This window comes from Ursus arctos, chromosome X, assembly GCF_023065955.2.
Source record: "Ursus arctos isolate Adak ecotype North America chromosome X, UrsArc2.0, whole genome shotgun sequence".
Taxonomy (NCBI): Eukaryota; Metazoa; Chordata; class Mammalia; order Carnivora; family Ursidae; genus Ursus; species Ursus arctos.
The window spans coordinates 119,749,626-119,766,994 of record NC_079873.1 but is presented as its reverse complement, the minus strand read 5'-3'; the positions used below and the strand labels follow the sequence as shown (position 1 = coordinate 119,766,994).

Genomic DNA, 17,369 nt, shown 5'->3' with positions numbered 1-17,369 from the left:
TCAATCCACAGGACAACGACGGCTTACTCAGCCAATGCTACATCTTCACGACGGGTCAAGATGCCACAGGGGCAAGGAAAAAATATATATATACCACCCACTGGCCCCTGCTCACAACGAATTCAAAAGCTCCAGTAAACACTGCTGTGCATGGAGAAAAAAAGAGCTCACTTAAACATACAAACAAAAACGCCAGAAAACAACGCACATATTTTACCAAAGTTTTAAAAGAATTTTGGCTAAGAGTTTTGAAAGAATTATGGCTAAATGTAGCAGAGATGATCGATTTCTATTAGGAAGTGGGATATTATGCAAGAAAAAGGGTTCGACATTATTCATGTAAGAATGAGGTGGCCTGACTTGTCTAGTTTTGGGGGACAGTATGGTAGAAAGGGGATATCATCTGGACTCAATACTTCTTTTTTTTTTTTTTTTTTTAAAGATTTATTTATTTATTTATTTGACAGAGATAGAGACAGCCAGTGAGAGAGGGAACACAAGCAGGGGGAGTGGGAGAGGAAGAAGCAGGCTCATAGAGGAGGAGCCTGACGTGGGGCTCGAACCCGGAACACCGGGATCACGCCCTGAGCCGAAGGCAGACGCTTTAACCGCTGTGCCACCCAGGCGCCCCTGGACTCAATACTTCTATATGTCCTCAAATCAAAATCTATCCGAGTTACTGACCCATAATGACAAGATATTAATAGCCAATTTCCAAATCTTATAAAATCCTTCAAGACTGACCAAGGTATTTCTAAACACTGAGGTGCCTTAGGATTTTAGGAGGCTGTCTGTGTTTCATGATAAAAGTCAGTGGGGGTGTGGGGGGGGGCGGGAGGTGGACAATCCTCATTTCTCTTTTGTAAGATACTCATTCCTGCCACCCAGTATTCATCTGACATTGATATATGCACGCCATTTCTGCTATAAAAAGCCTTTGCAGAAAAGTCCCCTTCTCTGCAAAGACTCTTTTAATATAGATTGAGACTTTCTACTCAATAACCTGCATTTTCCAAACACCACATTAAAAACTACTGCAAGCAGCCTGAAAGAAAAAAAAAAGAAAAAGAAAAGAAAACTGCTGGAGAAGAACTCTTCGTGCAACCTGGATTTCATTTCGGTAATTCCGAGCGAGCCTTAAGCCACACTGCACAGTGATGGCAGTCAGCATGCCGCACCGAAGTTAAAAACACATTTCCTTTTAGCTTATTCCGGTCCCTAACATACATTTGCTGCAACATTTTTTTGGTCTGCAAAGCCAATAGCACCAAGCAAACAAAAAAGACCTAGATTTTATCTGTTGCTTGGTAACATAAGCACCCACTAAAAATAAGGGGAAATATTTCCCAAAATTATGGTAAAAAAAAAAAAAAAAAGATAGGGAGCCCAAACATGCTGTGAGATGTGATGAGTTTATTCAACAACTTCCTAGGGGTTTTTTCAAGATTTTATTTATTTATTTGAGAGAGAGAGAGAGAGATGGAGATTGAGAGCGAGCGAGCATGAGCAGGCGGAGAGGGAGGAGCAGAGTCCCCGCTGAGCAGGGAGCCTGACGCGGGACTCATCCCAGGACCCTCGGATCATAATCTGAGCCGAAGGCAGATGCTTAAGTGACTGAGCCCGCCAGGGGCGCCAACAACTTCCTAGTTTGAATTCACTGCATACAGACGAAGAAAGGAGGATGAGATGTTCCTATTCCCCTGGTAATAGAATTCTAAAGACAACAAAAAATGTGAAACAAACCAGGGCCCATTAAGGAATATTTATTGACACACTGTAGATAAAACTGAAGCACTGGTGTATTAACTTCCCCGCTGAGGGCTCGATTTTCATCCTGAGAGCACGCTGTCTCAAGTCCTTAACACTTCTGATGCTCCTACCGTCCCACTTCCTCCCCCACTATCAGCTAGAGTCCCACCTTCCTCTTTGCATTCTAGTTGTTTAAGGTTGTGAGCATAAACAAATATTCAGGGTTGAACAAGTGTCTACACCTAGCTTCTAAAAAGCTTTTTGTATAGACCTTTATTACAATTTACATTTATAATGATGCAGGAAATGGCAACATAATGTTGTAGGTGTTGGGGCATTGTGAACAGATGAAATTGAAGGGGGGCAATGGAAATGGTTCTCAAGGCAGGACAAGCATTTAGACATCACAATGGTAAGGCACTGATTTCTAATTATAGCCCCTGGAGTTTGGGGTGGGGGTGTAGACATAGTCCCATTATGTCAGTGTTAATTGAAACCATAAGAATGCAACTCTCTTTGGCATAGGAGCTATTCATTTTCATGGTGCATGTAACCACTCGTGCATTTTTGAAAGACCACAACAGACTTCGCCCTTCCAGGCAAAACTGCTGCTAGAGCAGGTAAATAAGAAATGCATCATGAACCATGACAAGTAACGAAGGAGTACGTCAGAGATGTGTAGTGCCAGGGTGCTCTTGAACCATTTGTTACTAATTAAGGGAACTTTCCTGCAGTTGGAATTGTAAAGCTCAGTGGAGCAAGCTGCAATCACTGCACGTTTGGGCCCAAAAATCTGAAGCAAGGCAAGTACACTTGGACTAAGAAGTGACTTTCTCTTAAGTAAGTTAGGCTTACTGGTGCTAATGGCCTTTAAAAGGCTTAGTGATAATCAAATCATTGCTCAGCATTTAACCACAACCCTTGTGTGGCAAAAGTAAGCTGGAAAAACAGGGCATTCACTTACGAAGAGAAAATGGGAACAGGGTTAAGTATGCAGTAACTAGCCCCCACGGCCCCAGTGCTTCTCATATTTGACTTTCAGAGACATCTTTGTAGATGAGGTTGGTGAAGTGACTCTCTTTAATTAGAAAATTAGAGACTCTCTTTAATTAGAGAATGGTCTTTTCCAAGCCCAAGGTAATTCATTCTACTGGACACCAAAAGAAGGGACGTCTATTTCTTGGGTGGCTCTAGTCCCACCTCAGACAACCCCGGGACAGCAACTGTAGATTTTCTTTCCAACATGTTCAATTTGAAAGAAGGTTTTGAGAGTCAGATCATTTATTGTCTTCCCCATCCCACTGTATCTTAAATTAAAATCCCTGTTTATTTGGTAGTCATACTCCAGAAATTAACACAATAAATATTTTCCCAAATATCCAAGTATTCCTTGCATGCTTCTAGGCAGAAACATTACATAGATGGGAAATTTTTCAAAAATTTGTGTTTTAACTCCTTTAGAAACTGACCTGATGCCTGAGTATCTTATCACTGTGTCATTTAGATAACATGACCCAACTTAGTTGAAGGGTTTGATTGCGAATCAGTCCTTAAAGGCTAGAAGAAGCTCAGTAGGGAAGCAAAGCATTATTAAAAAGTTTCCAGTTACAAGTTCAACTTTTAAAGTAGACATAACAGAGTATTTCTAACTAAACAATTGGCAAGCAATGTTTACTCAAAGTAAATTAAGCCTTATAGCATATATTCATTGTATTCTCATATAACTACGCAAATATCTCTTACGCAAATATGAGAAAATACAATGAAAGTAGAATACAGATCAATTCTGAAGCAAATTTAGGGTTATATTTAGAAAGGAACTTTCTCAAACAACTTAACAATACTAAGGTACACAGGAAATCTCTTGCTTAAAAAAAATTCATACCAAAAGAAACACCAGAAATTGTGACTCTTGTTTTGAGTCACATACTCTTTATTGTATAGTTAAGAGTGTTTGAATCTTATATACAAAAGCCAATCTTATGGATTTCCCACCATGAATTCTGAGAACCGTGTCAAGAAGAATGTGACACGGGGAAGCCACAACTGCTTCCTTCTCCCTACCCTGGGAGGTGGGGTGGAGTGGACAATGGCAAGCTTTCTAGCCCTTGACCTTCTAAATCTGCAAGGAAGGGTCTCTAAATCACTTCCTGTTTCACTGCGAGTTGGAGGTTCTGGAATCTTGGTTCTCGAAGGGGCTCCGACCTAGCAAAGTGAGGCTAACCAGACTTCTGCCGGCCTGGCCCCTCTGCCCAAGAACTGAAAGGGGGATGGCTAATGGAAAGCAACCATTTTTTTTTTGATGCTTGCAAAGGACTTTCTGCGTCTTGCCTTTCTCTTCGGCTCGAGTGTGCAGACACACGCACTCATTCAAATCACACAGCAGCGCCCTTCTGCCTGCTCAGCTGAGGATGAACGCAAGGAGTCGACGAAGGAGGGCAAAAGTGTTAGGTGAGCTACCATGTAGCTTGTCTCAGGACTCTGAGATGAGCATCTGCAAGCTTCGTAACGGTTGCTGGGGTCCGCAGAGGTTCAGGAATCAGATTTTTCCTCTAATTATAACCATCAACCCCCACACTTGCTTCCACCCACCCTCATATGCCCCAATAAATGTTTGCGATTTATAAGGAGGAGATCAGGAGGAAAAGGAGTCAACAAAAACATGCTGGAAAGAACTGTGGTTTGCCGAAAGTTTATGTGCCTGGAGATGAGCGAGAACACCCAGACCCGCGATAATGAAGGCAACCAATCCCAGGATGGAACGTCCTAGAAACACCGAATTTTTATGGTATACAATTCTTTACAATCCTACCTTCACTGGGTTAACGTCTAAGTTTCCTCTCTCACGAGGGTAACCATGAAGCCTGGTCTGCTCAGAACAAGCTGGTTGCTTTCTCAGACCCAGCAGCACATGCGGTCTGTGTGACCGGTCATAAGCACCTCTCAGCTTAGACAACGAGCATCCTGGTTCGGACAACAAATTACGTGGTCACCCGAACTCTGAATGAACTGATAGGCAATCCGACTGATGTTCCACGTGTTTGTACTGCTGTTCAGTGTTCGTTTTGACCACTCCCTTCAGTCCTCAAAACAACCAAAAGCCCTAAGCAGAAGCTGCTGTCCTTCTATCTGCAAATGTTTTCAGCAAATGGACTACAATTTGGCTTTTCACCTGAGGGCTGAAATGTAACAGCACCAAGATCAGTCTTCCAAAGGTAACTTGCCCCAGATTACTGTTTCTTTGCCAGTATTAAGTCATGGAAGGGTAGAGGCAGAAAGGCCTTCAAGAAGTTTTCAAGTTTCATTTTATTCTGGGGGAGCATGGAGTGAAGGAGGCATAGAACTCTTTCCCCTTTGAAATCTTGCTCAAAACTCTACTTTGAGGGGCACCTGGGTGGCTCAGTCAGTTAAGTGTCCAATTCTTGATTTTGGCTCAGATCTCAGGGTCATGAGATAGAGCCCGGGGTTGGACTCCACGCTCAGCGGGGAGTCTGCTCAACATTCTCTCTCCCTCCCCTTGCTTGCTCTTTCTTTCTCAAAATAGATAAATAAAATCCTAAAAAAAAAAAAAAAACAGAAACAGAAACAAAACCACCAAAACCCTCTACTTTGAAAAGCGAGGAAAGCAAAGCTTCTCTGGTGCAGCCAGGAGGTAAAGTCACAGATGCAGTCTCACTCGCTGGACGACTCCCCACGTATCCCTTGCGTCTCGTCAAGGAGGCCCCTGAAAGACCTCCTTAGCTGGCTTCAAAGAACACTGTCCAATTCCTTCAGCTTACAAATGAGGGGAATGCACCTCATTTCATCCGCTCTTGCCTACATATTACAATTTCATTTTCTCTATAAACGAAGCCGTAAGTCAAGAGCATGTGGCCCCCACTAACTGTCATAAATGCTCTGCCTTCTAAGGAGTTCTAAGTATACCTTCAAACAAGGAGCCACGTACTAATGCATGTTAAATACTGCTCTAGACTGTAACTAGCAGGCCCAAACCTAGTCACTCAAAGCAACCAAATACGCAGCCTTTCTTTCTTTCTCTGGAGGGGAAGTCGAACGGGAGCTGAAAGGAGTATGGCGATACTAAACCCATTCTGAAAATTAAGGTTCCAAAGTGAACATACATTTTGCTTCCCAAAAAGAGCTACCAAAGAAACCACTGGAAAGGATGATGTTATAGAATGATGTTCATCACAGCATGGTCTCTAACGACAGGGTGCCCCTGTAGCAGAATAAAGAGTGTGAGGGAAAGGCCAAGAGAAAGAAGAGAGCAGAACAGAAGAAAATGGTTATCGAGCCCATGGGATTCTACTGATTTTTCTACCTTCCAAACTTTCTTTTTTTTAATTTATTTATTTGAGAGAGAGAGAGAGAGAGAGCGCACAAACAAGAGGGAGAGAGGGACAGAGAGAACCCCAAGCAGACTCCCCACTGAGTGTAGAGCCCGACTTGGGGCTCAATCCCACGACCCCACGATCATGACCTGAATCGAAATCAAGAGTCTGATGCTCAACGGACTACACCACCCAGGCATCCCCCAAACTTTCTTTTAAAACGAAACAAAAAACAAACACACAGGATGCAAACGGCACTTACCACGGAGACTTTGCTCACGACGTCTCTTGCGACCGCTAAGCCTTGAGCGAAAGTGCGGGCGGCTACAAAAGCGCGCGTCACCTGCAGCTTCAGTTTCCGGGGGACGTCCCCGAAGGGCTTCAGCTGCTCCGTGTACTTGCTCACGCATTCCAGGTACTCGTCGGTGAAGTGGTACTGGGAGTTCACCAGGCGGAACATCCGCTCCAGAAGGCGAGCCCAGAAGTCGCTTAGCATTTCTTCCAGGTTCACGCTTCCGGCCACGTAGTAGCGCTTCAGCTCCCCGAAGAGATCTTTAAATAGCTCCGAATTTTGCATGTATAAGCGGCCATAGGTCTTCACAAACATGTCATTCAGGGATTTCTCTGCATTTTCCAGTAGTTCTTTGAAGAATTCTAAAAACAAAACAAAAGAAAAAAGAAAGAAAGGGTTTCCAGTAATTAAGTAACAAAGTGGTTTTCAGGTCAATTTGAAAACCGGGGAAAAAATGACAAAATGAAATTGGAAAACACACTCGTATATAAGGTCAATTTCTCTTCGTGTCAATGAAAGGAAATCTAGGTCACAAGTCACAAAGTCACTTACACGGGTCTACACCTAAGAGGGGAAAGATGATTACTTTAGAACAACAGCTTCTCAGGAGTCAATATAAAACACACACGTACACATGGGCGCGCACGCACACACACAGACACACACACAGACACACACACACAGACACACACACACACACACAGAGACGCGTCTCTCTTTCAGTCACAAGGTAAATAAAGAACTGGATAAAAATGGGTACATGAAATCTAAAACACGAGGTGTGCCAAACTTCCTGCTGCAAGAATCTAAACCAAAGCTAACGATGCCTCCTGACTGAAACCTGACACCAGGACAGGTATTTTCAAAACATGTTGTTTTACTTGGACACGATTTTTTTTCTTTTCTCCTGACATCTTCGGAACATGCAAGAACACTGCCTGGTACATGCTGGAGGCCAAGAAACATAATGAAATACCACAAAAGCTAGCACCGAAGTTTTCTCAAAATAAGTTCTCAGGTGATCCCTGTGACACTGCTACAAATTGGGGTATCCAACTTGACCTCGGGTTCTTAAAGGATTCATATGGTAACATCATGAGATTCTGTGGGGGAGGAAAGTGGGGAGAGAGGGAAAGAAGGGGGGGGACGGGACATGCAATGCCTAGCAGACTTAACCACAGATTTGGTACATTTAAAGGACAACAGGGAAGATAACGGAGAAAGATACATAAGAATACCTGGTTATTTCACACTTACTTTCTGGGCTGAGCGTTAAAAGATTTTAATGTCTTAAGTACAAAGGGCAAATTAGTTTCTCCTGAAGCTTTTGTTAGGCCATTCAAAGAAGAAAAGAGCTAATGGTGTATCTGTAACGATTATTCTTAAGGAATCTATGGCTGGTATAAAAATAAACACTTTACAATTAAGTTTAACGGCAGGAAATGTAATAAATACTAAAGCAAAATATAAGGACCACATCAATTAAGAAAGTGCCTCCAAGTGAACACGGAGAAGAAAAAAATCCGGTGCTTCCTTTGAAGCCAGAAGAACATTAGCAATCTTCTCAAAATGCAATAGCGCAACGAAGCCATTATCTTCTCAGATTGTGTGGGCAAATCAGAGGCTGAAAACCACTTTCCGACAGTTTCTCAAAATCTGCACTGGAAACAATGAAGCCTTTTGGAGAGGGTGTGTGTGACTGCTTACTTCCATGAAATCCCACACCTGTGCCCCCAGCTCATCACCTCATGGTGGCTGGAGCCTGAAAGTCCACAGTCTTTTGGGTTCCAGCTTTTCAAACTATGCATTTTGTTTGAGGGGTATTTCTGTGGGGAGAGGAGCTCTTTCCTTTTCCTCTGGTTGAGTTTCGCTTGTTTTGTATTTCCTGGGTGCTCTTCCAGGAGACTAAGGGAAATGGATTCCCTCTGAAGAGCTAAAAAGGTGGGGGGGGGGGGGGGTAGAGACGCAAGTCAACTCCTCGCCTCCATTACAAGCACACAGCCTGGAGTTTTTAACCCAAGTTCTCTCCCTGGAAGAAGCCCAGAAAGTACACAAGGAGCAAGGGGAAGCATATGAAAAGCATCACTCAAATCAGGTACCTGAGAAGTCTCTAATTCTCTCCAAAGTCCCAAGTGATGCTTAAGTGTGGTCCCACGACAGGCCAGCATCAACACCACATCACCAGGACATTTGCTAGAAATCCAAGTTCTTGGGCCCCACCCTAAGCCCATCGGATCAGAGACCCTGGGCATGGAGCCTAGCCATCTGTGACTCTGCTTCCCCTAATGTTTGAGAACCACTGCTCTAGCCAAGGAAACGTGTCCCATTTCACCCCTCAATAGCAATCAACACCAGCTCGGGGCTGTGCTAAATATGGAGCATACGGGTTAAACGTTTTAATTAGAGGAGAATGTCTTTCCAATGACTTGGGTTTTTTCCATTTTTTTCTTGCATTCTTGGGTGTGATTTATGATGTTTGGGTGGGCGGGGGGATAAACTTTCTTGTATGGAGTCTCTCAACTAAGTGTCCAGATGCAGGCAGCACTTTTCTAGAATTCAAAGCTGGGGCGTGTTGGGGTAAGAAGCGCCCTGGAAACGTCATCTGGTCCACTTCCCATACCTTGCTGGAATTCCTAGCACCCCTGCCAAGGGCTGCTGGTTTACCCGGGACATAGTAAAGAAGGTACGCCAAGCCGCGCTAGTACGTGCCCCGTAGGTTGCACACATAGCTCTCACATGCTGGGAAACTAAAGCCTGGTCACTGAGATCAATACGCAAGCCTTGTGTCAATCCACTGCTATTGATATTTCGCGATCCAAAAGAGAAGATTCCAAAGGCAACCACAGGTCCTTCCCTAATATTGGATTTTTATGATATTGCTCATAAAATTGGCACACATCATTTAGTGTAGAAGTAGGATGTTGGAAATTATTTGACTTGTGCTTTGATGACTCATTTAATAAGTAACTGAATACTCACTTGCATTTCTAGTGAATGGCACCTAGAGTTGCATAGGTTTTAAGGGTGGGGGCAGAGAGGCATTTCAGAGGTGTTTTAATCTAAAACAGCTATACAATGCCAGAGTTCGTTGTTTAGGCCTCAAAGTGCTCCAGGTCAAAGAAATGCTAAGATACTGAACATTTTATGGGGAAAAAAAAAGTCTCGGAAGAGTTCCTCATTCAGATCAAGAAGCTATGGGTTGGTGTTTCTCTGTATAGTGTAGCTGCTTTGGCGTATAAGAGAAATGATCGAATTAAGAGGATTATTTCAAACCAGCATGCCCTCTGTCCACCACCACCATGGACCTTACTTTGGCTCCCATGACTCAAATTCTGTCTAGGGCGCGCGCGTGTATGCGCGTGCACGTGTGCCGTGTGTGATGTTCATTTAAACTTTAAGAGATTAGCCTGGTGCTACATACATACTCAATTCTAATTCCTTTGATTGTTCAGAAAATTGATTTCTGACACACTTGAAGAGACTCTTCAGTATGGCCACATAAGTTGCAACTATAAAGACCGTCTGAGTGGGCTATATACAGAAATTCTATAAAACTGACATAACAAGTTAAAATCTGATCATTGAATCCCTCCTAATGGCTACGCACTCAGTATGTACTGAGTGGCTATTATGGGTTCAAATCAAAGCACCCAGTTTTACCACATCTTCACCTTCTTGCCCAATCAGACTGTAATCAACATTTCCAAGACGACCAACTCCCTTCATCCAATTCACCTTCGCCATACCGCCAACCCTCCACACATGGTTTTACGCGCACCAGAGAGTTTTAAAGCACCTATAAAATCCTTCATCCTTCATTTCATAGAGCAAGTTTTAAAATACTCAGAGACCTTGTAAGGATGGCAGATATAATTTAAATTCTAAAATCCATACCAGTTAGGTCCAATATCAACTAAGGAGAAAAAAGGAGAGAGTGGGGGGGGAAGCTTTTACATCTGCTCCTCCTATCAAACTAGCAGCTTTCACAGGTTCGTGTATAACTCTTTTGCATCCGCACTCCTTTTCTTCCTAGGACACTTTCTTCTACAATGAAGAATAGAACAAAATCAGACATTCGGGTCCCGGTCCACGGCCATCAGTAGCCGCTTCATTAATCGCTGTAATGTTCTTCTTCACTTTTCCCCCCATTATTCAGAATTCAGGAGCAGAGTCCGATCTTCACTGCTAAGGAACTGTGGAGGCCCAAGACACCTAGCAATCATTCCTTCTTAATCATTATGCTTGAAGCCAATTATAAGACACTCCGTGGCTGAGAGAGGCTCAGCCCAGCCACAGCAGTGTACCCCAGGATTCCGCAATGATCAGAAGCTTAGTTAATTGGGAATTAGATCTCCCTTGAGGCAACTGCTTGTATTGGGGGAAAACGTGGGGCGGGCAGTCTGTTTCAAGTGACGCTACAGGTGATCAGGGTTTATTTCTCCTTCAGCTTTCAGTTTGGAGGCTTAAGTGTTTACATTTGAAGGATCAAGCAACTGCTACTCCCAGGGCTCATGGATGAGCACCTGGCACGGGGGTGGAAACAAACACTGTAACATGCTACCTACCTAAACCGGTGGGACACGGTGCGGAAAGCATGGGATCCCTCACTTACGAGCTGTGTGACCTTGAATGGACAGAAGGTCTAACCTGTCTGATTTTCTTTGGCCTCATCCATAATAGGACTCTGTTACTGCTCAACTCATAGGGATCACGCCCAACGCGCCAGAGGTGCTCAATAAAGGGGCACTTGTAATCGGTGAAGTGTTCTTACTGTCACCTTTAGGGTTTCTTCCTATCTACAGTCACTTTAAAAATCTCGTAAGGCCGGTTTTTATCTCTCCCGGCACAAATATCATCCAGCTCGGGGAACATAAATTAAGCCAAAGTTGCTAGAGCTCAGTTAAGAAGACCCAGGGCATTATAAAGCTGGGAGCGATTTAGTCAAAGGAAATGCTTAATGCTCTGGCTTCCAATGCTGTGAAACGTCCCAGACATCTACACGGGTGGGAGCGACCACTGAGTGGAAAATACTCAAGGGAGAAACCTCAACCCATGCAAGAGGTTTTCCATTAAAAGAGAGTATCACACACATCACACATATATAAACACAGATCAGGGTAAAGATTAAGCAAAGAATCGGGGAAAGGAAAATTAAGAATGAAGTGGCAGGTCAACCCCCAGACCCCCCCCCACGCACCTCATCTGCCGGAAGTCCGCTCAGTACAAGGGCTGAGCTAGGGGACTGAAAGTATCTTCCAGCTCTAAAATGGATTATTCTGAATGTCAGTAGTATCAGTTTAACATGGGAAAAACTAGAATGAGAGATCACCTTTTCCATATAAAAGTTTTCTACGCAAATACCCTCTTTTAAAAGAACGAAGAAGATCATATTCTTCTATCCCCAGCCACTCAGTCTTGCATCAAATAAACATTCAAAATTCTTCCATTATAAACAATTGACTGGCTATTGATTAATGAGCTAGAAAACATTCTACAACTAACCCACGACCTGAAGAGACTGGAAGCCCTTTCTATTCAATCCACTTGGCTGCGTGTTATAAATTACCACCTTGTATTTCTATTATTAGGAAGCAGCCTTTTATGTCGAAGGATTAATTTCCTCTTTACTGTCAAGACTGTACTTCACAGCCCTGGCACGGTGTGCGAACATTAAGTTACCACCCCAACAAAATTCCTGAGAAAAGAAGCCTCCTTGTAAGTACTACAAATCATATTTTTCCCACTGTTAAGAAAACTCAAAGAGTTCTATTCACCCTTTCACCGGAGATCACACATTTAATCAAGAACAGCTAACATAAGCATCGACGAATGTAAGAGAAAAAGGAGATTAAGCAAGCATCTTACGGACTGAAACGAAACGGAAACTTTGGTCTCTGACAATCTCCTCCCTCGGTCTTGCTTTTTCGGTAATGTCTGTTTAAGTTTTCAGCAGGCACTTTCCTCTACCTTGCCATAATCTTACTCCTCAAAAGTGCCTGCGAGGGCAGGCTGTACTAAAAGGCCACGTCCTTGACTAAGGTTCATCAACTGATAGCACATCAACAGACCACCCCTAGGACGACAGGGCGAGATGGCCAACTGCAGCCCTTACTAGGGGGCTGCGAACATTTGAAACGGTGCTAGGGACCCGCCAAAGTACGCATGGCTCTTTTTCCACAAGGTTAATTCTCTTAGTTAATCCATTTTGAATGCTAAAGCTCCTTATGTTATCTCTCAGGGCCCCGGTCTCATGCTACTGTAGCCAGAGACATGGGCTAAAGACTGTTAAGCCTTCTGCTGGTCCCCATTCCATCCATACCAAGGGTACACCAGCTAGCCAATTCCCTTTAACACACACATGCCTTCCCATGCAAGGGCCTGAGGAGGAGGCTGAGGGGATGTTTAAGGAAACCAAGAGGCTGGAGCAGCGGGCCCAAGGGTGCCATATACTAACCTCTACGTGGATCTATTTTACGGCCTCACATACAGACCTTCTCATATGGTCTAGGTGCTCAGGACCTATTATCAAGAGAAAAATCAGCACACAAAGTAACAATACTCTGTTACGATTCCAATTTGCATCAACCTGCACAAAAAAGATGAGGCAAATACAATGCTGACGTAAATACAACAGTTGCTAGGGACCTGGGGTAGTTTTTTTCAATAAATGTTTCTCAATTTTGTTCACCCAAATTTTTCAGTGACATTTTATAACCAGAAAAATATAGTACCTTCTTCATGCATTCCCAGAGTACTTTACTTCCCTTATTCTATTTGTTTAACTTAATTGCTGGAGGTTTCCATGCATTTTTCTGTCTATAGTGACCACTGTGATACTTTATGGGGGGAATAAACCCCAAATATTTTCTAAAAATGGCACCAAAGCATTTCTTTTTTTCATAAAAAAATGCAATTTTTTTCCTATCAAGTATCCCATTCAAATTGTAGCAATTTAAAATGTATGGCGAGATATGAAGAAAATATAAACAAACTGCCGATAACCCTACTACTAAAAGACGGCAACAACGCTTTGTCAGATTCTCTTTTTCCTATGAAGATATGTATTGTTGCAGGCTTGAGATCGTATCGTTATCTGTACCCTGTTCTCCGGTAACACCGTATGCTTAGCCTTTCCTATGTGATTAAAGATCCTTCAGAAACCTCATTGGTAACAACTGCAGATACATGACACCATGTGGACAGACCAGCGTCATCATGGAACATTTAGATCGATTTCCTATTTGTCATTATTGTAAGTAATGCTGTGATGAACACCCTTGTACAGAAATCTTTCTTTCCTTGAGATAAATATCTAAATGACTAAATCAAAGGGTATGAATGTGTTCAAGACTTCTGACACACTGACCTCCAGAAAAGGTGTGCTCACGAAACACTCTGGCTGAGTCATATTTATTACAAGAGTTTCAATGGCTTTGCCAATTCTTGCAAGGGGAGGGGAGATAGAGCTGGGCAGGGACAATAAGAAAGGCCTGGCTGGCTTGAGAATTCCCCCAATCAGTTGGGAGGCAGTGCTAGATCGAATACGCCCTTTTCTTTGCCTGGACAGACAGACACACAGAGGAGGGTAGGCAGAGAGGAACAACAGCGTTCTCAACTCCCAGGCTCCAAGTCCAACGAACCAACAGTGTAGATAAAAGCCGTTCAGCTGAAGCTCTTCCATTTTATTTACTTGCCTCCGAACAGATCGGCTGCTTCTTGCTGCTGCCGTGACTTCTTAAGAAGTCAAAGCTAACAGCAGAGGCCCCCCGCGCCAGGGCTCGGGGCTCCCTGGAAGTTGCACAAGCATTTCCAATCTGACCAGATAGCCCGTGCTAGAGCCACAATTGGTCACACTTCAGATAACAACTCAGGAGGCAGAAAACCTTTGTCAATACAGAAATGTGTGTGTTTTGTCTGAGCTCTTGATTTGATTACAGTAAGCTGGCGGTGGTTCTTTTTCGTCCAGTTTCACAGAGAGATTACAAAAGAGTCAGCAAAAATGCCCGGCATTTTAGTCCCCTTCACATGGAAGGAAAAGAAAATAGAATTGTTAAAGAAAAGAGGAGTAGTGCCTTCCAACGAAATCAAAGACCCTTCACATGAGGATCTGGAAAGAGCGCGACATTCGCGGGACGGCCAGAAGGCCTCGTGTCTCTCTTCGCAGTCCCGCAGCTACTCGTCCTGTGAAATGTTGTCCGCTGTACTACAGCAGAGGTTCAAACAAGCACCACGGGTTTTTAAACGTCTGAATGGATCAAATCTGAGGTGAAGATTAAAAAGCAACCGCCAGGATGTATGGATGCTCTACATTTCTATGACACACTTATTTGGAGGATATTTAAGACTTGTTTTTCATAAATGTAAAAACCTCCCCCCCGGGGGGGGCTCTTGAGGCAGTGAATATGGAGGAGCAAAGGATAAGAATAAAACCACGTAGTTGAAAAAACAGTGAAGGTCAGAGGTCAGGAAAATTCCAGAAATTTCAGCTTAGCTAATGGCCACAAAGCTTAGTCGGACGCATTTGCGCATTTGCCTTTTAAGGTGAGTGGCCAGCTTCCTCCCACCGAGGTCACTGCTTTCATGGGCCTGCGCATTCTAATGCTGTCACCTCCCCGTGCCTCCACGCTGGTTTTCCAACTGGCCTAATGAAGGGATGGCCGGTGTGGACTCTGGGAAATTTCCAGTCAGTGATTAAAAGACAGATTTGGCTAAATCTGCAAAGTGCGACGCGCCCTGCCTTTGTGAAATGATAGAAAACAAGGGGGCTTGAGGGCTTAAGGGAAGGGTGGCCACTTTGATTTACACTTGGCCCGTGCAGATAGATGGGACAGACAATTATTTCTTTTATGTGCGTGTTAAGCTAATTCAGAAAATTTCTACTATTATTCGAGTTAACAAGCTTCAGGCTCATGGGAGGGTTTTCAAAGACCTGGGGAAAGTAGCGGAGTGAAGAAATGATAGCAGGAAAATAGAGGGTACCAGACAGGCAGCTAATGAACATCTTGTAAGAGCTTTCACTGAAGCAGCTGCTCTAGTCACGTGTTTCGAAGAGTCACAGAATCTTTAGAACTGAAAGGGTCTTTAGAGAGCATCTAGCTCAACCCCCTCATTTTATGGATGGGAAAACTGAGACCCAGTTAATTGCCCCAGGTCACAGGGGGTTCACAACAGAACCAGGCGGACAATTCAATGTGCTCGGGCTCCTGAAGTTACTACACTTGTTCCTGAAAACGAGGAATTAACAGACTTTCTGCACTGGACTAGCATCAGAAATCCCTACCTCCTTAAGATTTCTTTAACAGGCAAACCGTTGGCGTTGGGAAGTTCAGCAAAAAATGTATTTTCATACTTGTGACATCATTTTTACTATGTGATTCAAGAAGAGATTTAACGTGGCAGCTCTAATCTTCTTAATCTATTTGGGTTGTTTGAACTATGCTTCTTTTAAAAACAACTAGTCTCTCACAAAATGCGACATTTTGGGGTGGGCCTTTATGTTGTGGTCCCAAAACACGGATTATGCCCCACTTCTATTATTTCTATTCCTTTGCCTGGCAATTCTTTCAAAGCCCCCTGAACTGAGCATCTGATTAGCATATTCATGAGATAACCCATTCAGCTATGTTAATTAGTAGTTCTACTTCAAAAAAAAAATTTTTTTTTCCCAGAACTCACCAAGAGGGGGAGCAGTTCGCTCTGCCACTCTCACGCTAGCTCAAGGTCTCTAGCCTAGGACAGCGTTGCTGGTACAGACCGTCCTCAGGTAAAGAGTCCATAAGGCAGATGATGGTGTACAAAAAAAACAGGTGAGACCTTAAGCTCGGATGTACAAGTTTAAAATAGGAGAACCCTGAGAATTTTGGTGGGGAGAGATGTTGCCTAAGGAAGTACTTTACCCAGGTCTGAAAACACACACATGCACACAGTTTCCAAATTCAAAACGGATTTATAGGCTGTATAATCTCTTTAGATGGGCAAACAAGAAAAAACGTAAACGTGTAAAACACGTAAACGTGGAGAACAGAAAAAGCCTTTAGAGATAAGGGAACTGGCCCCGAAACGCCACAACTGGCACTTGAACTCTGGGGCTCCTCGAGGAGGAAGGACAGAAATTTGAGGCGATGGGATGATTTCTAGTTAAAGAAGGCTGACCCACTAAAAGCCTGCGATCCTTATTTTTGTTGAAAAGTTTCTAACAGGGGCGCCTGGGTGGCTCAGTCGGTGAAGTGTCGGCCTTTGGCGGCTCAGGTCATGATCTCCGGGTCCTGGGATCGGGCTGCTTCTCCCTCTCCCTGTGCCCCTCCCCTCCCCCACCACTTATGTGAGCTCTCTAATAAATAAATACTCTTTTTTTTAAGTTTATAACAAATTAGTTGTTCCGGCCTTAGAAAGAAGCAGTATCTCATAAACGGGACTTCAGTTTTGGCGTTAGAGGAAGTTGCCTGGGCTCAGGGTGACCACTTTTAAATACCTTAAGCGTAGAGAGGGCAAAAGATGCTCTTCTGAAGTTGCCTGACCTTGCAGGTTTCCATGTGTCCCTCTCCTGTTTCCTCAGGACTTGCCAGCCTTCTTCCTGTCTACCTTGCCGCCCCAGCATGGTTCTCCAGCCGCCATCTTGTTGCTCGGCCCAATCTCCTCTCTTCCATTCACATCAATAACCTTGGCCTTGTCCTCCATAATGGCCTGGACAATTCTTTGACCAACCACCCTGGCCTTAGATTTCTGAGCATCAAGACATTCCCCTATACAATTTCACTCAACTTCTTCTTTAGGCCTGAGGGGTGTTGGCGGGTCCTAACTGCCATCCTTAAAAAGCAGTCAACAAACGCAGCACCCACTTGAGGATTACGGTTTGTTGGATACCAGTCAACTGAGGTTTTACCATACAAAAGTATTTAATTATCTCAGAAAACCTAGTTTGGAGTAAATAGGCAATGTGTCCCAGCTCCGTTCTGATCTCCAGACCAAACACATTTCAAATACTACTCCTTCAAAAG

General features: G+C 43.7%; 1 protein-coding gene across 1 annotated transcript in view; it reads right to left on the bottom strand.

The window, feature by feature from the left end:
* GPC4 (glypican 4) overlaps positions 1 to 17,369 on the bottom strand; it is a 102,561-nt gene that overhangs the window by 13,676 nt on the left and 71,516 nt on the right. Inside the window, exon 3 of the mRNA XM_026520615.4 lies at positions 6,343 to 6,734. Coding sequence (XP_026376400.1) covers positions 6,343 to 6,734 — 392 coding nt within the window. The remainder of the gene's footprint in view (positions 1 to 6,342; positions 6,735 to 17,369) is intronic.